At 40.3% G+C, this 23,012-nt stretch overlaps 1 protein-coding gene across 4 annotated transcripts in view; it reads right to left on the bottom strand.

Annotated features, from left to right (window-relative positions):
* HIVEP1 (HIVEP zinc finger 1) overlaps positions 1–23,012 on the bottom strand; it is a 139,912-nt gene that overhangs the window by 111,320 nt on the left and 5,580 nt on the right. For all 4 annotated transcript variants that reach the window (XM_032424664.1, XM_032424665.1, XM_032424663.1 and 1 more), the window contains exon 2: positions 21,423–21,565. In XM_032424664.1, the coding sequence (XP_032280555.1) occupies positions 21,423–21,462 (40 nt within the window). In that variant the 5' untranslated portion in view covers positions 21,463–21,565. The remainder of the gene's footprint in view (positions 1–21,422; positions 21,566–23,012) is intronic.

Below are 23,012 nucleotides of genomic sequence, written 5' to 3'. Positions count from 1 at the left end.
GTCAGAAAATTTAATTTTTGCCACTGATTCTCGTACAGTCTCAAGAAAATCACAGGTCAAGGTATGAATGACCAGAGTATTAAATACACAAAGACACTGACACAAATGAGTACCCGTTTTGATTCTGTGCATTCACTTGTGTTTACTGTACAGACAACCAAAAATATTCAACATTTATAGGATGGAGCACGACTAACGAAACAAAGAATGTGTACCGTACTCTCAAAGAAGAAAACACTGCATGAGGTGAAAACACAAGAGTCCTCTTCCATCCTTAGTAACATACACACCCTCCAAGACCCAGTCCTCACCACCCACGCTGCGCCGTCTACACCACTCCTCGCGGTTAACTTTACCCTGGAAATAAGACAGTCTTTGTAAATACACACATTCCCCCATGACTCACACTTCACGCCTTTATTCAAACTGTCACTGCTGCTCATATCACGTCCTCCCAGATGACTCGACCAACTTCTATACATTCTCCAAGACTCAGCTCACGAATCACCTCTGGCAAGCCACTCTTTCAAACTGTACTGTCCACTGTGTAAGGGTCTATCTGCACGACCATACACCATCACCCAAGGAGCTCTACATCCCCAGGGTCAAGAGCAGGGCGCACAACACAGCCTGACAAACAAAACCGAGAGTCACGAGGCAAATGCTCACTCAACATCTGAAATGGTTTAAAATTCTCATACTGCTGTCACCCCAACAGAAGCATATCCACAAAGGCCATATAATTGTGTATTCTATACTAGACATATATTTTCACATACAGCAAGCATTTTTCTTGTTTCCACAGGATCTCAAAACTATCACTTCTCAAGTCTGTTGGTATAGAAGATCAATTAACTATTCTACATTAAAGGGCATTCAAGTCACTTCTACTATTTTGCTATTAAAGATTACAGTAAAATTAGTATCTCTGGGATATCTTTTTCCCTCTGACAAATTATTTCTTTGGGATAAATTTCAAGAAATAGAATACCTGGGTGAAGGGGGTTTATGTGGAGTATAAACTGAGTACATAAGGAATATAAGAACCTTTAAAGCCCCACCACGTCACCAACAACAAATGATTACACCTGTTCCACCAAGATCAGGCACCCTGAATGCTTTTCTTAAAAAAATATCAAATACATTGGTAAATAAAAATTATCTCCAGACAGTTTTTACTTTTCCTTTTTATTACTGAGAGTAATTTGTCCACTCACCTACCACCTTTTCTTATATATTAGAATAAGCTACCATTTTAATATTAATTACCATCTCTGAGATAAATCCTTCCATTTTTTAGATCTGCTATGCTTTTTATTTCTGAGTTGTAATTCTCCAAACCTGAGAATGTAACCTCTCCAGAGGTCTGGGATGTTCTTTTCCATTTTCTATACTTCTTATATTTTGATTTTCTTTATATGTCCACTCTTTAAAATTTATTTTGCTTTGTGGGGTGAAATTTCAGTATCTTCCCACCCCCCAAGCACCTACTCGTTAATTTCACGAGTTAATTTCTAATGATCTTCCCCTGTTTATGGATGTTCACGTATGTATAGGATGATTCCAAAATTACAAATGTTAGCAAATAGGATTCACTTTAGAAATTGACTTTGGAAACAACCAACTTGGCTGATACGCATAGAAGTCCACAGAGCAAGGGACACATGGAAAGTAAAGTGAACTATATATAATTTTTCAGTGTAGACTTATCTAGATTCACCTGTCAGTAAGTCCTCACAGTCCACCTCTCTGCACTGTCCTTATTATATCATTAAAAAAGAAAACCATGATTGTGATTCTTTCCTAAAACAATAATGCATATAAATTTGAAAAGGATAATGAATTATTTACATGCTACCTTGTTTCCACTTTCTGTAAGTCCTATCAGTGGAATTCTATAAAAAAAAAATATGGATACCTTGGGAGAGATTAAGCTGTTACTCAACAGATATACTCCAACTTTATTTTATTTTTCAAATAACTTAGGAATATACTGAACAGTTGTCACTGTCACAGACTAAACTCACAGATCAGTTTGAGCCAAGACCATACATGCGTCCATACTCAGGTGCAGATAGACTCTGCGACATATGCATACACACTTTATGTAACTAAAAATAATAATATCCACATCCATGAGGTGTCAGTAGTTCTTCATACATTTGGTACCAACAGCTTGATTCACACAAATGGTATTTTTCCCAAATCTATCTAGCATGTGTCCAGCCCCTGAGCTTACTCGAGCTGTTTCTCGGGGATCTTTTCGTTGAGTGGGATCTTGCACTTGCAAGGGGTTTCCGGTTCCAGGTCAGGTCAGATGCCGCATGCAGCCTGGCTCAGCGCTCAAGTGGAGAAACCACCCCAAGGATCCAAGCTATGCTCCTTCACCAAGTCTCTCACCCATGAATTCCTCTTGCCTCTCTTTCCAGCTTTCATGATGAAGGGAAATCAGAAATGTATGTGCAGGTCTTGTGCCCTAAAATGGGGACTCAGAGAATTGGTCTGAAATGAACAAGTGAAGAGAATTCTGAGAGGCTGGGGATAGCTTTCTTACCAACCAGAAAGCACTGCTTCCCTTCCCAGTCTCTCCTGGTAGCTCTACTCACCCCATGGCACTCAGCACCTGGGACTTGTTACGGTTAGGGGCTTGTCTTACTGCTCCTATTGAAATGCAGGACCTTGGAGGCTGGCATAAATTTATGACAGAGTCCCTTTCGTATCCTCCACAGCACTCACAGGGCACAGCGCTTTGCATGGTTTACTTACCAAATGTTCACTGAGTGCACGAGAAAAAATATCCAATCTACACAGAATAAAAAGTTTAAACCTTTATTTCATTTAATAAAACTCTTCTACAATTTTTATCATAAATACTGTTGTTTAAAGCCCAAGAGAAGTCATAATTTTTATAAACCTGTTACAGATCTGCCTCAAGACCTGCATTCGTATCAGAAGCAACATGCATGTGTAACTCCACGCTGTATTCCAGCAACAGGTGCAGGTGCTAAAAGACCATTTAATGTTGACAAATCCATGATTTAACTACAGAACCTTGGCTGTATCATGCATGTTACATGCATGTGTGAGTTGCCGGATCAGACCTCGCTCCTGGTAGCACACAGCTGCAACTCCAAGGGCAGGGTGACTCCTATAAAACATCTGCATAATCCCATCCACCCTGTACCTGACTTCCTGATTTCACTTTCCAAGAGAGTTCTGCGTCCTGATTTCCTGTATGTCTAAGTTCTGCAATGTCACCATTGTGAAACTTATAGTTTAATTGCTTTCTCTTCTTTTTTTTAAAGATTTATTTATTTATTTGACAGAGACAAAGTACAAGCAGGGGGAGCTGCAGGCAGAGGGAGAAGCAGACTCCCCACTGAGAAAGGAACCCGATGTGGGGCTCGATCCCAGGACCCTGAGATCATGACCTGAGCCGAAGGCAGACACTTCACCGACTGAGCCACCCAGGTGCCCCTTAAGTAGTCTATTTTCCAAGAATTATTCGTGATAAACACAGTGTCCACAACACACACATTCTTCGGGAGAAAATTAATGCTTCCAAGAAGAGGCAGTGTCTAGAAACTTAATTTTTTTTTAAGATTTATATATTTGACATATATAGACAGAGCACAAGTAGGCAGAGAGACAGACAGAGGGGCAGGCAGAGGGAAAGGAGAAGCAGGCTCCCCACTGAGCAGAGAGCCCGATGCGGGGCTCGATCCCAGGATCCTGGGATCACGACCTGAGCCGAAGGCAGACGCTTAACCCCAACTGAGCCACACAGGTGACCCAGAAATTTAATTAAAAGCATTACAAACTATTCTGGCACAGGGTGCTCTGACAGTTAAGTAAAATGTTACATAAGAGGAACTGTTAACTTCTCAGCTTTGAAATCATAGGAAAGTATGGCTATTCATAAAAGGCTCTGGATATGCCTTAGTCCAACCATATCCTCTCTCAAACCAAAAATGACATTACAACCTAATGGTGCAACTAAAACCACCACTTCCTCCCTATGGACTTAAATATCAGAGAAGAGAGCCTCCAAAGCTGAAGAGAGTGAGCTGTGGTCCAGCAAGATCCAAAAAAATTTCTCTAAAAGTCTTTGATCATCTCTACTAGAGACTCTGTCTTGCCCCCTCCAATCATATTCTGAGAACATCTAGATAATGATCCACTTTTTTGTTTTATAGACCTCCCCAAAAGGTAATCCTCTACATATGAGCTCAGACACCATAAAATGGTCATAAAAAGTTTCATTGCCACTTACAAGCATATAAAATTTGGATTTTAGAAAGGAAATCATTGTGAAATATTTGGATATCTAGAAAGAGCATTCAACCAAAATGTACTCTGAGGAAAACATACAGTATGCTTCAGTAGTGTATAAAGTACCAAAATTATTCCATAAAAGGAAAAGAAATCTCAGGAAGCAAAGCTAGATAAAGCAAGAAGCAGATAATCTGAAATAGGAAAATTACCAAAACTGCATTCCCAACCACAGGCTAACATTTACTGAATACCTACTACGTTCCAGATGTTTCCCGGATGGTATATTTAATCTCCAGGAAAACTCATTGGGTAGGTATTATTATTCACAATTGAAGTTGAGGAAACCCAGACTCACAGGGGTCAAAAAGCACTCTGTAAATCGCAGACCTGGTAAATCACAGAATCAGGATTCAATCCTGATTGAATATAATATATATATATATAATAATGAAGTAGGCAGATCTTCTCCCCAAAACACAACTTATGAAGCCAGGCAAACCCAGAAACCACCAGTTTGACATTCTGGAAATCAACCGCAGCCAATCACAAACTGACAAGTGTTTCCTTGTGAGAAGTACTGAACTTCAGGCGGGACCAGCGCAGCACGAGCCCACATGGTTTCCGCTGGTGCGGTTCCCATCCACTGGCCCCCAGCTCCATCAGTGCAGTCATCAATGGGAGGGTGGGCTGCGAGATCCAACAGCTTCATGGCCACCGCCAATCCAGGCCGACTAGATAGGGAGCACTGTCCGAGGGGCAATCCCATCAGCAGGAGAACACAAAGGCCTGAGGCTCTGCTAGTCTGCAGCTAAGGTCCTATGCAGGGCAAGCAAGACACCAGCCAACTAGCTGAGATTTAACAAGGAGTTCTGGGAGGTGAGAGAACCACAGTGCCCTTGATAAACTCTCTACAGATATCCCAGGTTGACCAGAGATTCTGCATATGCATCGTAGACACCAGAGTGGGCTCATGCCACCCACACATTCCTTCATGATGGAACCTACACCTATACACACAGTGAAGATGCAAGGGGGTTCGGCTGAAAGTACAAGCCAGGGCAGACGTGAGAACTCCCTGAAATCTGAATGTGCTCCCCAGACCACACACAGATCCATCAGCAGAGTGAAAGCTCTGCTGACTCGAGGTCAACTTCGGATCAATCACTGGCTGAACACATAACTATGAGCCACGAGGTTGACCCCTAGGAAACTAGGCTTCAAGAACAACAAGAAAACAAACGAACAACAACAAGCCTGAACAGACAGCAGCGGCCACACAGTATGGGAGAGACAGCCTTTGCAGATTTAATCCAGGCAAGTTAGTAAAGAAACAAACAGAACAACAACGGCAACAACAAAATACACAAGTGACAAGAATCAATAGAGTTGCTCCAATCTTTTACCTGAAGTGTTGAATATTCAACAAAGAACTTGAGAGACATGAGGAGAGACAAAGTGTGACCCATACTCAGGAAAAAGCAGTCAATATGACCTGTCTCTAGTGTCCCCAAATGTTTGGTTTAACAGATTAAGACTTCAAAGTAGCAATTATATGATATACACATTTAAAGAACTGAAGGAAACAGAAAATTAAAATAAATAAAGAACTGAGGGAAACCATGCTTAAAGAATTAAAATATGATAACTCAAGAAATAGAGAACCTCAATAAAGAGATATAAATTATAAAAAACAGAACCAAATGAAAAATTCTGGAGTTGAAAGGTAAAACAAATGAAATAAAACATTTACTAGAGGGGTTCAAAAGCAAATTTGAGCTGGCACAAGAAAAAAATCAGTACAGTTGATGATAGCTCTATTGAAATTAGCCAGTCTAAGGAACAGAAAGAAAACAGATGAAAGAAAAATGAACAGAATCTCATGGGCGTGTGACATGACACCAAGTTTTCTTTAAAAAGAAAGCAGTGAAAAAAAATCTTCAGAAATAATGCCCTAAAACCTACCAAATTTGATAAAAAAAAAAACAAAACCAATAAACTCCATAACCAAGTTTCAACTCAAAATAGGATAAACACAAAGAGACCCACACCTAAACACAAAGTGCTCAAACTGCTGACAAAGAAAAAACTGAAAGCAGCAAGCAAAAAAAATTCATTGTGCACAGAGAAAAACAACACACACACACACACACACACACACACACACACACACACACACACAGCTGACTTCTCATCAGAAACAATGGAGGCCAGAAGGCAGTGGAAGGTCCAGAGTGATGAAAGGGGAAAAACACCATCAACTAAGAATTCTATAGCCAGAAAACTACTTTTCAAAACTGAAAAAGGGGAGGGGAAAAAAAAAAAACACATTCTATGATTTTTTTTTTTTTAAAGACAATTTGCTGCTAGAAGACCCACCTTATAAAAAATGCTATATCGAGTCCTTCAGGTTGAATAGAAGTAACACAGAAGATTATTTGAATCCACTGAAAAAATGAAGAGTGTCAGAAATGGTAAAGATATTAGTGGATAGAAGACTCTTACTACTTTTCCTCATTTCTTATCTTAAATGTTTTAAAAAACATAAGATTGTATAAAGCTATAATTTAACACTGCATTGCCAGGGTTATAACATAAAAGGATGAAACATTTTTGACAAGAACAGCAATAAAGGAGGAAAAACAGAGACAAACTGGATCAAAGTTTCCATGTTCTACCACGGTTCAAGTAGTACTATTCTCAAGTACACAGGGATACATTAAGGGACATATTATAATGTCTAGAGCAACCACTAAGAAAATTACTCAAAAATATAGTAAAAACAACAAATGCAACAGAGAAATCAGAACTGTATACCAAAAAATATTTAATGCAAAAGAAGGCAGAGACACACAGAAGAACAAAAGTATGAGGCAAAGAGGGGCACCTGGGTGGCTCAGTCTGTTAAGCATCCGACTCTTGGTTTCAGCTCAGGTCATGATTTCAGGGTCATGGGATCCAGCCCTGTGTTGGGCTCTGCGCTCAGTGGTGAGTCTGCTTGAGGATTCTCTCCCTCCCCCCCGACTCTCCCCCATCTCCCTGCTCCCATTCTCCTCTCTCTCCTTTGCGCTCTCAAATAAATAAATCTTAAAAAAAAAGTATGAGACAAATAGAAAAGAAATAACAAAATGGCAGACATATATCCAACAATAAGCACATCAATGTGAGTGGAATGAACACACCACATAGAAGACAAACTGTCAGGCTGAAAAAAGAGCAATTTCAACACGATTCTGTCCACAAGAGACAAACCCTAGGTTCAAAGAATCCAAAGGCTCAAAGTAAAAGGGCAGGGAAAGATATACCATGCAAACAGCAATTCTAAGAGAGCTGGAATCTCTATAATTATGTCAGGTAAAACAGATGTTAACAACCAACCTGACTTAGGTGGTATTTATAGGACACTCCAGCTAACTGCAGACTTGGGCATTGCTGCTTACAACATTAGTCGTAATAGCCAAAAACTGAAAATAATCCAAATGTCCATCACCTGGACGGACAAATCAAAGGTGATACATTCATATAACAGAATATCACTTAGCAATAAAAGGTAAAAAAAAAAAAAAAAAACCCTGATACATGCTATAATGTGTGTGTCTCAAACACATTATGCTAATTGAAAGAAACTAGAGATAAAAGGCCGTAAATTGTGTGATCCCATTCTATTAAAGGTCCAGAAAAGGCAAATGTAAAGACTGACTCCTACCAGGCTCAGGGAAATGTTGGGGGTGATGAACATATTCTAAAACTGGATTGTGGTAAAGGTTGCACAACTCTGTAAATTTACTAAATTTCACTGAACTGTACGCTCATAATGGGTGAATTTTATTGCACATAAATAAATTATATCTTGAAAAGCTGTAAAAGATATATATATTGCGCAGTGGTTTCTGAGGCAATAAACTACTGTCTAGAGACTGAAAAATGCACTCTTTCCACGAAAATGTAACGAAACTCTATATTCTTGAAGACGTTACTGTAAATGGGAAGCATGTAACTCATTGCTCATATAGCATTAATTCCACCAAAATGTAACAGGTCAACCTAAACTATCAATAGATAGAAGGCCAAATAATGCACGTAACCCCTCTGCTATGCAGGCACACATACATATGTAAACTGAATATTATTTCCATGTTCACTCATCAAATGTTCGCACAGCTGGCTGGACTTTCACGTGTAAGCCATTATGTGTCTTCAACTATAGGTTTCTCGAGAGACAGAGGCAGAGCTGTGGAACTCTACAGTGTGTCTTACCCATCCCAGCAGGGCCTACGGAAGTCCAGGCAGAGGCTTCCAACGTGGCCCTTTGTTTTCACTCCACTTCATGACCACAACGGCTCTGCTTTTCACTGAGAAAGGTCACGTGTTAACATACTGAATCTCACACCATTTTTGAGCCACATGCTAACACTGGCAGGTACCACAATAACAAGGCTAATGTTCCAATGTGTCTGTGGAGAATCAGCATTGCTTTGTTTTTGTGAGAGAAGAGAGAGAGAGCACAAGCGTGGGGAGGGGAAGAGGTGGAGGGAGAATCAGGCTCCCCACTGAGCTGGGAGCCCGATGCGGGGCTCAATTCCAGGCCCCTGGGATCATGACTTGAGCCAAAGGCAGACGCTTAACGACTGAGCCACCCAGGCGCCCTGAATCAGCATTGCTTTCAAAAGTGTTTCTCAAACTATTCAAATAGTTACTATGAACTCGACTGAGCCCATCCTTAACGTATTTAAACTTAAGCAAAATAAAGTAAAACAAAACCAGAACATAAAAATATCTTCCGTACCCACTCTCATTCCACTAACCCAAAACCATCAGAAATGAAGAATTACTTGGGAGATTAAAGATGGTGGTGTAGGTAATATTGAGAATTCAGACATCCAGAAATGTAATTGTGTTCCCCGAAACTGAAGTACAAATTGTCAGGCCTAATGTGTCAATAGCAGTTACCACGCAGATAACGGGTCCCATTCTCAGTACACCTCTCTCAAGGGGCGGGACTGCCTCTCAGCGACCATTTTTCTGAGGAACAATCCTTCACAAAATGTTTGGTGGCTTTGCCCACAGCACTGGGAATCGTGGCTTATGATATTTTTCTACCAGTGTGAATTATAAATATAGAGGTGACTAATGGACACAATACAGCTGGAAGAAGGACAGTGCTCTGACAGAACGGACCCTGATGACCCAGGCCTTTTGAGTGGAGACCCATGATCCTGGCATCGGAACATCAAGAACAATTAAATCTTTCTGTCAGGACCAACTCAACTTCTAAGGCTCTCCCTTCACCTTAGAACCAAACGAATGTGAATTCCCTTATCATGCCTGGCAGGCAGCAGACCCTAACACACTAAAGCAGCCCCTCTCAGTTCCCCTATTATTCATTCCTACATTCCTCTAAAGATAGATGGAACATTCTTACTCATTCCCAAACATAAATAATCCAGTTCCCCCCGATTTCATAGACAGGGATCAGCAAATTGTGTAAAAGGTTAGACAGCAAATATTCTAGGCTTTCTGAGCCATTTGCAACTTCCGCTATAGCAGGAAAGCAGGAACAGACATATGTAAATGCGTGGGTGTGGCCGAGTGCCATAAAACCGTATTTACAAAAACAGGTGGAAGACTGGATTTGACCATAAGATTGTGGTTTGCAGACCCTTGACTTAGAATAACCACTATTTAAAGCTAAAAAGAAATTTACAGATCAACATCACCCCACCCCCAACACCTGCCCACTCCCATGCCTTGTTCTCAAGAAAGAAACTAAATTCAAGTTATTTGCTCAAGAGCATATATTATTCTTTTGCTGGTTTGTTCATATGCATGAAGATGGTTTTCTGAAATAGAGACAGAGACACAGAGACTGCCTCATTCTTTTAACCTATCATCCTTTTCCTGGATATCAACAAATCATACTGACCCTAGGTGGAGGTGTTGTTTTTTTAGAATACACTTTATTTTTTAAAAGTTTTAGGTTCATAACAAAATTGGGAGGACTATACAGAGATTTCTTATATACCCCTTTCCTCCACACACGCACAGCCTCTCTTACTACCAACATCTCCCACAAGAGCGACAGACTGGTTATAATTGATGAGCCTACATGGACACATCATCACTCAGAGTCCACAGTTTACGGTTCACTCTTGGGGTTGTATATTCTATAGATTTGGACAAATGTGTAATGACCTGGATCCACCATTATAGTGTCATAAAGAGTAGTTTCACTGCTCTAAAAATCCTCTGTGTGGGGAAGTTGTTTTTAAATTTCAAAGCACCTGGATGGTGCAGTCGGTTAAGCGTCTGACTCTTGGTTTTGGCTCAGGTGGTGATCGCAGGGTCATGAGATCCAGCCCCGAGTTGGGCTCCACGCTTGATGCAGAGTCTGCTTCAGATTCTCTGTCCCTCTCCCACTGCCCCTCCCACTCGTGCACCTCATGCTCTCTCTCAAATAAATAAATCTTTAAATTACAAAATATTGTAAGATAGTCTGTAGCCTTTGACATATCTTTTATAAACACTCAACTTACTATAGAAGAACTCAACTTGGTGATTTTATAATTACTATAAATATAAACTACACATGTCAAACCTACAAAGTTTCCTTTACTCTTCTTCCTTAAAGCTTCAAGTCCATTGAGAAATTCACTCCAATCAAGCAAACTAGACCAAGAACCATTCCTGTATGATTTTCTCCCCATTCTATCTTCCAGCACAATCTCAAAACAACTTATTTTCTCTACCAATCTATCCTTCCTTTCTTTAAAAACTCATCTCAAAACTCTGCTTCATCCAGGTTTTCATTTGGAAAAACGTTAACTCCTCCAAGAAGTTATTTTCTGATTGATTTATCTCAACCAGTTTGTTTTTACTTCATTTTCCCTTTGAGAGTTCCATACTGCAATGTTCCATATTAATCTTAAATGTGTTGCTTTATATTGCCTTTAGATGTTTTTCATATGTTTGGAGACATTTATATGAAAAACCCTTAGAAGGCTAGGTGTGAGGTTTTATTTCTAAGCATAGCATACTAGCATCTTCACTGTTTGTGAAATTAAATGGAAGACTAATAGTCTCCCTTTCATTCTTTCATTTGCCCTTCAACTACATCTATATTCTAGAAGAGTCCAAATATATCTAAAATAGCATACTTTTTCTATATTCTTCTGTACCTACTTATGAGGAAAAATTACAAAATGTTTTCCTCTATATCTTACTTAAATTTTAATGTTTTCACATTAGTTTTCCGAGAAATAGTTTTTAAGGATTTATGTCTAAAATTTCAACTGTTAGTCTGAGACTCCCATTTAACTACTACCATTCTTCTTAAAAATAGAAATACTATACGATCCAGTAATTCCACTGCTGGATATTTACCCAAAGAAAACAAAAACACTAATTTGAAAAGATACACGAACCCCTGTGTTTACTGCAGGATTATTTACAATAGCCAAGATATGAATGCAACCCAAGTGTCCACTCATAGAAGAATAAAGATATGGTATACATATGCAACATATTACTAGCCATAAAAAAAGAATGAAATCTTGCCATTTGTAACAACATGGATGGACCTAGAGTGTATTGTGCTAAGCGAAATTAGGTAGAGAAAGACAAATACCATATGATTTCACTTATATGTGGAATCTAAAAAACAAAACCAACAATCAAAAAGCAGAAACAGATCCATAAACACAGAGAACAAACTGGTGGTTGCCAGAGGGGGGGTGCATGCGGGGATGGGAAAAACCGGTGAGGAGGATTAAGAGGTACAAACTTCCAGTTATAAAAGAAACAAGTCACAGAGATGAAAAGTACAGCATAGGAAATACTGGCAATAATATTGTAATAACGTTGTATGGTGACAGATGGTGACTACACTTACCAAGGTGAGCACTGGGCTATGTCTAGAACTGTCAAATCACTACGTTGAACACCTGAAACTAATATAACGTTGTATGTCAACTGCACTTCAAAAGATAAATTTTCAAAATGAAAAAACAATTATAAAACCATTTTCCATTTTAAGCAAGATACCTCTACTTTCAACTACATATTACTAAATAAGTAAGCAAGCAAACATCTTTGATGGAACACCTCTTCTCTCCCTCTTGAAGAGCTTGGAAATTCCTCTGTTTGTAACAGCAAATCTAGCTTTGAGTAATACATATATCCACAGCTCTGAAATGAATCTCAACAATTAAAGACTTAGAGGGGGAAAAGAAAAGTCCTTCAAATTCTGATCTTCTGAGTGACCTCTGCTCTATGTGCAGCGCTGGACAAGCTTTATCTTGTAACTGGGATGGAGGGCATTTGCAAGCTCGTACTAATCAGGAAGACTCTGCTATCAACATGAGCAAGTATAAGCATGATGGTCAAGAGCAAAGGCATTGGCGACCCCTGGCTGTGGGACCCTGGGCAACCAGCAACTTCTCTGTGTCTCACCTCCATGTCTACATAACGGGAGCAATAATAGCACCTCTCTCACTCAGTTGTAAGGATTACATGAACAAAGATATTAAAAGCATGTTGAATAGAGCCTAGCACACAGACCTGTGGACAGGTTAGCTCTTTTTACCACAAAAATGATAAAACACAACGTCCCTCTTGCCGCCAGCCCACAACGAAACATAACTATGGGAAGCAGTATGATTTAAAAAAGAAAATTCTAAAGACCCCTCCACAAATATCTCCAATAAGATACAAATAAGCTGCTCAAAGTCAATTCACTTAAACTTCTCTGGCCAACTTTGTCATCTGTAAAATGAGGAAGATGAACTGAATGACTTCCCCGGGCTGTCCTTCCCCCTGTAGAATTTGTAAGGATTCTCTGGGAGAGGCGTATAAGAAGCCAGCAAGAGAGAACTCCCAGACACATTTCTGGCACTGTTCAACCACCTTCTGGGTCCCTGTGCTATGTATCAGCTCAGTTCAGTTTTACTTATTTTTAAACTATCAAACATGGCCCCAACTGAATGCTTAATTTCTATTTGAATACTGCAATATTAAGCAATTACATGCTGATCTGGTCCTCTTCTTCGCTGGCGAATCTTATTAAGAGTTGGAAAATAAGCACATAAAACCATACTACCAAATGCAGAGCAATAAGTGGGTTTGAGTAAATTCATACTCTAACCATATAGGCACACAGTAATACCATATGCACATAAATACCCAAGTACCATAAAAATCCAGCTTGGCATCAATTAAGCAGGAATAACTTTTGACTGGTTCCACTTCACACTTAAAGGACTGCTATTCTAGTTAATTACTTAGCAGCCAACTAGTTTATGATCACTGTATTTTTTTTTAAGTACTTTAGCATGGCAGCACAGCCTTAGAATATTTTCTAGAACAAAATTCATCATAGAAAATTTCTAAGAACCTTACATTTTAAATTTATTTTAAAAAGTCGCACCTGAGGGCACCTAGGTGGCTCAGCTGGTTAAGCATCTGCCTTCAACTTAGGTCATGATCCCAGAGTCGGGGGATCGATCCTAGGGTCCTGGAATGGAGCCCTGCATCAGGCTCCCTGCTCAGTGAGGAGCCTACTTGTCCCTCTCTTTCTGACCCTCCCCCCCTTGTTCTCTTTCTCTCTCTCAAATAAAATCTTAAAAAAAAAAAAAAAAGTCGCGCCTGGCTGGCTCAGTCGGTAGAGCGTGCAACTCTTGATCTCAGGATTCTAAGTTCGAGCCCCACAGTGGGTATAAAGATTACTTAAATTTATTTTAAAAATTCAAAGTTAATGCAGTGCTACCCCAAATAAAAGCCCCAAAATAAAAGCCTAATAGTCAAGAAGAACTTCCTTCTGAAGAATGACTTGAGTATTGAGAAGAAAGGACACTATTTGGTTACAAGTTTTTGCCCTGCAGTGAATAGTGGTTAACATCATTATAAGTACCAAGTGCTTTATAGGAATACCTGAGCACCATTTGTAAATTTGGCACATTATTAACATGCAAAAGAGTACTGTTAAAATGTCTTAAAATAATGAATATTGGAATGAAAAAATAAGGCATTTATTTGTAAAATATTCTTTCAGAGAACACAAGAACCAACTTTGTCCCAGACGTATTCAAATTACGCGGCATCCTAAATGTGGAGCTTAAAAATGTATGTATATAATAGGAGGTTTTATACACATTATGTATTTTCCTATTCTATGATAAGATAAAATTATACCTCATCAGAACACATTTTGTGCAAAGATGTTTGAAAATAAAATCATTACTCTGATTAATCGTATTATTACATTTTATATTTGCTTTTAAACAGAAAAAAAGCATCTGGTTAATGTTAATAAGCATTCCAAAAGCATCAAATAAGCTCTCAATATGAGCTGAAAAATAATGATCTGGAAACAAATGGGAGGCTGGCTTTATGAAATCTAGTCTCCTATTTTTATCCTAGTCAGACAAACTAACAGCTACTTACGTGATAGCTGCTAATAACTTCAGAATCTTTCTTAACTTTACCATCAAAACCTTAACCGTAAGTTATTTACTTATTCCCTTCCTAGCTGCAGTCACCTACAGCATTTTTTTTTTTTAATAAGCCCTGGGTTGTTTACCCTACAAGATTTCTGACTTCTCAAATCTTAAGGCTGTCAACATAGAACTGCTGACTTGACATTCAAAGATGAAAAACAATGTCCATGAACAGCTGGAATTCCATCTAAAAATCATCAAAATTAGGGGCGTATGGGTGGCTTAAGGTTAAGCATCTGCCTCCGGCTCAGGTCACGATCCCGGGGTCCTGGGATCGAGCCCCGCATTGGGCTCCCAGTTCAGCGGGGAGCCTGCTTCTCCCTCTCCCTCTGCCTCTTCCCGCTCCCCCCAGCTCCTTCTTTCTCTTGCACAGTCTCTCTAATAAATAAAATCTTTGAAAATAAATAAAAATAAAGTAAATAAAAATCTTCAAAACTAAACTTATCCTACTCATAAGCTCAACAAGACCATCCCCACAGAACAAGAAAACAGAGATTTTCTTCACGACAGGTGATTGATAAAACAAGTCACTGGAGTGGGTCTATGCACTGATAGCAAATGAAAATATTCACATTCATCAGATTACTCCTGAAAACCCACTGGGTTTCCAAGGTCCCACATGAGACGGGGGCACGGGGGACAGAGAGCGGTGCCGTCTTAGAACCTAAACACAAGTGTGGGCTACAGCGCATCACTTCAATCCTACAGGATCGTGAAGGTCGAACGCTTCTAAAAGCAGTTCCGTCACAATAAAACAGAAGACTTCACAATCAGTTTCCTGAGAACTAGATTTTCAAAACACGAGGTAAGGTTTGAATCCGTACAGACGGACAAACTGAGGAGGCAGCACTCTGGGTGAGAACTGTCCTTCCCAAGTTCTTTTCTGCAGCGATGGCTCTCTTCCACATCCCAAGCCCTGGATCGCCAGGACCACAAGACCCATCAGTAATTCATGCTGAGCACAATGAAGCAGCATCACACCGCGCTTCCGGGTGGCCTCTGCAAAGCACGCGCAATCCAAGAGTTTGGCACAAACCAGTTTTTTAGAGAAAGTGACAACTCTATACTGCGCGTTTACCTGGTGTCAGGCATCATGCTAAATGTTGCCACATTACCTAATCTTCACACATTATCTCTACTTTGCAGAGGAGGAAACCAACACTCCCAGCTTGCTCAAGGCCACACAGCTAGCCAGTGATAACCTGAGGCCAGACTCTTTACCATTATGATAATTAAACGTACCAAAAAGATAAACTTGAGGACTCCTAGGACAAAAACTAATGTAAAACAAAAGTTAATACATAACGACTTGGTTTAAGCGATTAAAATTTTATATTACAGCAGGTTTTTTAATCAGAGGCTACCAAATATCACAAGAAGCATTTGCTAATCAACGTTGGGAAGTGTAAGCAAATTTCGAGAGTACAAATCATCTTTAACCCTCTAGTTTGCTAATAAGCTAATGCAAATATGTATTTGTTGAACACGGATGGGTGACTAAAACATGCTCTTTTGACATATAAGTTATACCCAGCTAAGATGATAGATCTGCAGGATAATTATGATGCAGTATCAGAAGCACGGTAAGGAACCTGGAGATACAAGCAATGGAGATGTATGCTGGGGGGCACGGTGGCAGGGGAGAAGGTAGGAGACGGGGGAAAAGCTCAAAGGTGAAGAGAAATCTTCTTTGGTAGCGACATCTCCCATGCAGAATAAGAAAACAGAGTACAAATGGGAAGGGGAAAGGAATACTTTCCAGAAAGAAAAGCAAGCACAGAAATACTGGATCTGCATGCTGAGTTCCTGAAATGGCAGATTATTCACCAGATACACAGGAGAACAAGAAGGCCAAACTGTGTCCGAGCCAAACTCAGGACTTTGAACTTCATCTTACAAGGTGATGGGCATCCACAGATCCCATGTGTGGACCTCACCCTTTACTTCTCACATTATAATAAAGCAGTGTGTTCAGAGCCAAACGCACTCAACCACTAAAAATGAAAAACAGCCACACCGAAATTCCCCAAATACGTTTTGCTAGAGGTTAAAAAACTTCACCTTTTTGCAAAAGGTTAACACTTGGTATTTTCTACGCTGACTTCCAACCTTAAAGTATATCAGTCTTTGAAACCCTAAGCCCAAACTCAACTAAAAAATTTTCTTTCTTCCCCCAAAGTTTTGAAAACACATTCACAATAATGACTGGCATAGCAGAAAAACAGCCTTTTCTCTTAAGAGGACTGACATGGAACCCCAGCAAGTCCCCGTTTCTTCCATCCGCGTTACCTGATTCCAAGCAAAGGCCAGGGAAAGCGGGGGAGATGGCTGATCAGAACGGAATGATTGCTGGCGACGGGGGCACTGCCCTGCTGGGACATTCACCGGGACCATACATGGGAGCTCCAGCCCCGGAGTCTGCCACATAGTGGCCAAGAGCCCCTCTTCAGGGAACCTACGACAACATACAAAGCCTTGCTTCTGAACACCAAGTGTTTCCCTCATGCTCTTCAGAAATTCTCATTCACCCTCACAAAGGATATGTCAGTCAGGAAGGGCCCCTGGGTGGCTCAGTCGGTTAAGCATCCGACTCTTGATTTTGGCTCAGATCATGATCTCAGGGTCCTGGGATCGAGCCCCGTGTCAGGCTCTGCACTCAGCGTGGAGTCTGCTTGCCCCTCGCCTTCTGCTCCTCCCCCCACTCTCTCTCTCCAAAATAAATAAATAAAATCTTAAAAAAAAAAAAAAAAAAAAGGATATGTCAGTGTTAAACTCTACCCATCTGCTTTGCGCAGACAGGCGCCAAAGACAAACGTTCTATCTGGTTTATAGGACCAAGGGTCAAGACACTAGAATTCAACAAATCCCACTCCTATAATCTGTACAGATTCCCCATCAGTTCTAACTCTGTCTCAGTTTTGCCCCAGATTCATATCTTGCCCTTAACATATCACTTCTCATGCTTTTCCACTAAAGAACCTCTAACAGCAGAGAAGTGTAAATTCTACCTTCTACAGGAGCATTGCATGCACGTGCCTCATTTAAATCCATACAAATTTTGTATATTCATATATGACTTCTATAATATTTTAATACATGAATACACACACACACACACACACACACACGTGTGTGTATACATATTTTCCCCCAAATAAAATTTATATTCCAGAAAGTTAGAATAGGATTACCCTACAGCTTGGCATAGCCTTAGGACTACACCAATACCAGCTGAAGAACAGAATAAATTCAAGAAAGATTGTATTTTAAGAGTTAAAACTGCCATGAAAGCATAATGAGCATATAATTGAGTTTAAGTATAAATCTTTTATTACTGACTTAATTACCAAACACAAGACAAATACTTCACAGACTATTTTCCAAGGAAGCCCGGAAAAGAAGCAATGCACTTAAAGCAGGGTGAGCAACGTGCTCACCAGAGCAAGGTGGGCTGTGCATGGCTTTCTGGTCTTCTGATTTCCTCTCTCCCCATTTCATAGCTAACTTACGCGGTAGGTCTTCTGCAAGTCAGAGCAGTGGGTGACAGGTGAGGCAAAACAAACATGATATTTCAATGGTCACAGGGAGACACAAAATCAATGCTAAAACAATTCATTTTAGTAGCTAATGTTTACTTGCTTACTTTTTTTTTTTTAACCATTAAAATCAGTTTCTTCAGGAATAACAGAGGAATTGCAATTCAGGACATATCTGCTTACTTTAACCCCCAACCTGTGCCCAGGGATATATAGTCCTCAAATATATTTTTAGAAGAGAAGAGGAAATTCTAAAAGTGTTACACCTTAGCACTTCCTTGCCTGTGTGCCTCTGTTTACAGGAACAGCCTCGCCCTCATCCCTCTCTGCTGAGCAAGCTCCCTGGCTCAGATACGCCTCTCCCATCAAGGGCTGCCCAAGCCACCAGTCCATCCCTGCACCCCTGGACCTGGCCAGTCTGCAGGTCCCACCAACATGGCTTTGGTAGGCTGTGTTGTGCTAATCTACTCTGATCTGCTCTTCGGTGCCTGAGTCATTACTGCCTTAGTGAAGCGACTTTGAAGCTCTCAGTGATGGGCCAGAACCGAACTCATTTCAAATTCTCTTAGAAAACTTTAAAAACACCTTAATTTTGGAAAATAAGCCAGCTTTCCTATTCAAAGTTTTAGCTCTGCGTATGAAATTTAGGGTCAGATTTGGTGGACCCTCAGGATGAGATTTCTAATTCTCCGGCCCCAGTCTCCTACCCTGTCCCTCCCCTCTTGTCCCCTGAACGGAACTTTGTATGCTTCAGTAATGGAGAAGGACTTAGACTGGCTTGGATTCCCCAAGTCACTTCATTAGCTCCTCCCCCAAGATGAAATGCACTCACCCTGTCTTATCAGCTTCGTGGATAATTTCTCAGCCCTAAGAACCCACTTCAGATGATACCTTTGCTTCTCTTCCCTTCCCACGCTGCCCCTGCCAAACTGCCCCCCCGCCCCGGCCCCACTATCAGGACAGAGTATGACGCCCCACCTCTGCGGAAACTCCATACCTCTGCTCTTCCCTCATCACAGGAGCACAGGTGCACGTGTACCCGTCTCCCATCCTCAACTCTACGCTCTTTCAGGGTCCAGGTCTGAGGATCATTTTATCCCTACCTCCTAGAACGGTGCGACAGGAACAGTTCAACGACCTGGTGGGTTGTACATTTGGTACAGACAGGAAAATAGTCTGTGGCCTAACATCTGCATTTCTCTGGATGGCGGTGTGATCTAGAATATTAGAAAGTACAAGCACCCCTTGTTTTATTGTGCTCTGTTTTGTTGCGTTCTGCAGATGCTGTCTTTTACAAATTAGAGGAGGTTTGTGGCAACCCTGGGATTAGCAGGTCCAACAGCATTTGCTCACTTCATGCGTCTGTGTCACATTTTGGTAACTCTTGCAATCTTTCAAGCTTTTTCATTATTGTTACATTTGCTACAATGATCTGTGATCAGTGATTACAACTCGCTGAAAGCCCAGATGACTAGCACTTTTTAGCAGAAACTATTTTTTTAATTCAAGTACATACATTTTAAAAAACAATGCTACTGCACACTTCAGAGACCACAGCAGTGTAAACATAACTTTTATATTAACTAGGAAACCAAAAAATTCATTTGACTCGCTCTATTGCGATAATCGCTTTATGGCAGTGTTCGGGAACAGAATTCACAATAACTCCAAGGTATGCCTGTATATATTTTAAATATGAAAAATGTTTACTATTTACAACCTCATAAATAATACTGTAAGATCAATCATGTATTCATTTCAACAAATATCTAGGCTCCTATTAGCTGCCAGGACCTGTGCTAAGCTAAGGCACCCACAAGCCCCAGGCTGCCTTTTGCACCCTCTTTAGACAGATGAATTATAAAAGCCGGGCCCAGGACTCCAAATGCCCACCTCAGCTGACACCCAGGAGTGTGAAGGCTTTCCTCTAATAGTAAATGAGAAAAAAGACCTACTTTGGGGAGCTCAGGTTCTAGTGAGAAAGACAGGCAAATACCTGGTCAATTCGCAACATTTTCCATAGGACTCTGAAAAATCAGACTTGGGACACACAAGATTCAATGTTCTCCATCTAAATCCTCACCTCATTGAACACCGGTGCTATAATCATCAATCTGAACTTGGTCCGAGGCAGCCACCTATGCCAGCAGAGAGTTCCAGTACTTTTTAGACAGGAAACACACACTGTTTCAGATTCGAGGAGACCACAAAATTGACCACGTTTTCAATGATCACCCCACAGTGGCCAACTTTATTTCACAAAGAAACATCTCCCAATTAATCTGTTTGATCTTTAAGTTATTTTTTGCCTTGCATGTGCCTGAGAATTTTTTTCTGTAATAGTAAATATGTCGTTAAGATACTTCACTCCATTGGGGTTTATATTTGCTGTAACTGTTCTTTGCTTAGCACTGCTATACCCTTATCTACTAAACTTGAATATAAAAGATAATTGTTCTCCCCAGTTGATGTAACACATTAGAACAACATACATCTCTTGAAACAATTAACTAAAATACGCTTACTTTCCTAACATTAAAATTTCTCTTCACAGTGAAGGAGCAACACGCATTTTTCACCTTTGCATGAAATGTATAGAGCATGTGTAATTTTGACTGATTGCTTCCTCATGGAAAATAGGTCATGTTGTCTCTGAGTTCTGCAAATAATGGTCTGAGTTAATGTCAACTACAACTCTCTTCACTTCTTGATAATCTAATGTATAGAGTTGTACAGAAATAAATCTCAAAAGTGGTATGGGGGAGGGGTTAAAACAAAATCATGTTGGCAAAGAATATCCAACTATTCATTTCAGATTCTTCCAGGCAAATGCAGTCTCCGTTAAGAGAAAGTAAATCTCTCACTTTCATACCCATGCTAGTGGTTGGGAGGGCACTGTAATTTTGTCAAATTCGATTAATTCATTCAACAAATACTTATGAAACATTTCCTGAGAGATGGGAATTGTGCAGGAAAACTGGAAGTGAATGAGAGAAACGGAGCCCTCCGGGCGCTCACCGTGGACCAGGGTCAACATCCAGCAAACTGCCATTCCTGTCACCCAAGAAATACTTTATTGTAAGATTTACTATAAACCTTACTTCTGTTTCATGAAGAACCCTACCTCTTAGATTTCTGGGATGAATCTGTTTAGTTCGAGGCATCTTCTCTGATTCAGGGGCCCCTTTTTCTTCTTAGAAACTGTAGGGAGAGCAGGTCACAAAAAGGAAGCTCCATAAACTCAACATCCATCAATTAATCCATGTGCTGAAAAAGAAAAAAAAAAATTACACTTTACTACCTTCAAAGGAAAAAGACACTTCAAAAGTCATGGCTTAGTTCAGCACTCACCGAAACCCAACAAAAGATAACCAAGCCAGAGACACCTGCAAAAGCTTACTTACTAACTTTTAATTAACCGTAGGACATCTCATTTTGCTACTCTCTGGGCTTTCTCATTAAGAAAACAGAAAAAGAAAATCACTGTACTTTCATCGAAGAAGAGTGAAAAAGATTCACTCCACTGTGTTTTAAAAGTGACATCCCAAGGTACAATTAAAGTATAGCACGAGGCCATAAAAGCGTTATGCTGTATGTAATACGGCCGCTGGTTCATAAGCTCTTTGGGAACAAGGACCACGTCTCATTCACCTTATTTTACTGAATTAATTCAGTTAATATATGTGGTTGCTATTGGAGCTGCTCCCCAATTATTCTAGTATTTTCTTCTAGGCTTGTGCCAGGACTATACTTTATGCCTCGCTGTGTTTAGTTACAATGTGGACCAGTTCTGGCTAATGACCTGTGAGTGGAGGAGATTTGCACTGTTTCCAGGCTGTACCTTTTGTTATCAAAGCAAAATCGTCTGGCCCTCTCTGTTCCCTCTGCCATGGGACAGGCACTGTTCCAGACAAGTGAGTGTTGCAACACAGAGCTGAGCTCTTGCTAACCTACCATGATCATGTGGCATAAACAAGAAACAGACCTTTGTTGTTTTAAATGGCTGAGGTTTGGGAGTTATTTGTTACTGCAGCATGACCTGGTCTGTCCTGACTTATACATTCTAAAAACAGTGATTGGAAATGCAATATGCCAAAACAATAGTAATTCAAAACCTGATCATCCTCTTCCCAAATCAGCCACCTCTGTCTCCTCTTTCACAAGATCCTCATGGAGCCTAGAGCTAAAACTTTAGTTTTAATTTCCTGGAATAAAGCTGATGATGTTAAGCATGAAATTCGTTTCATCACAAAGCAAAGACAGAACAATGGGATAGCAATGCTCTGTTTAAAACTTGTAATATCCAGTACTGTAGAAGAAACGAGAGAATACTTACTGAGCCCCTGCAGGGTGCTTATGTAACTTTCTACACATTACCTAATCCAATCTTAATATTAACTGATAAGATAGCTATCATTTATCTACTTTTACAGATAAGATGATGAGATGGGGACAGGTTGACTAACCTGCCCATGGTCAGCAACTAAACAATGTGGCACCACATGACTCAGTTATTCTCAGTGCTTACTTCCTCAGCAGAGATAATAGGTATTCTATGGTTTTATTCAAGAGGCTGTAGAGCACAGAGCACAAGTCATGACTATATATTTTAGTGTCAAACCGGACTAGGTTCAAAGCCAGGCTCTATCCCTTACTGTGTGGCCTTGTTCAAGGTACTTAACCTCTCCGAAGATCAGATTTCCCAACTGTAAAA

Source organism: Phoca vitulina, unplaced genomic scaffold, assembly GCF_004348235.1.
Source record: "Phoca vitulina isolate PV1807 unplaced genomic scaffold, GSC_HSeal_1.0 scaffold31, whole genome shotgun sequence".
NCBI classification, from domain to species: Eukaryota; Metazoa; Chordata; class Mammalia; order Carnivora; family Phocidae; genus Phoca; species Phoca vitulina.
This window is presented reverse-complemented; position numbering and strand designations above follow the sequence as displayed.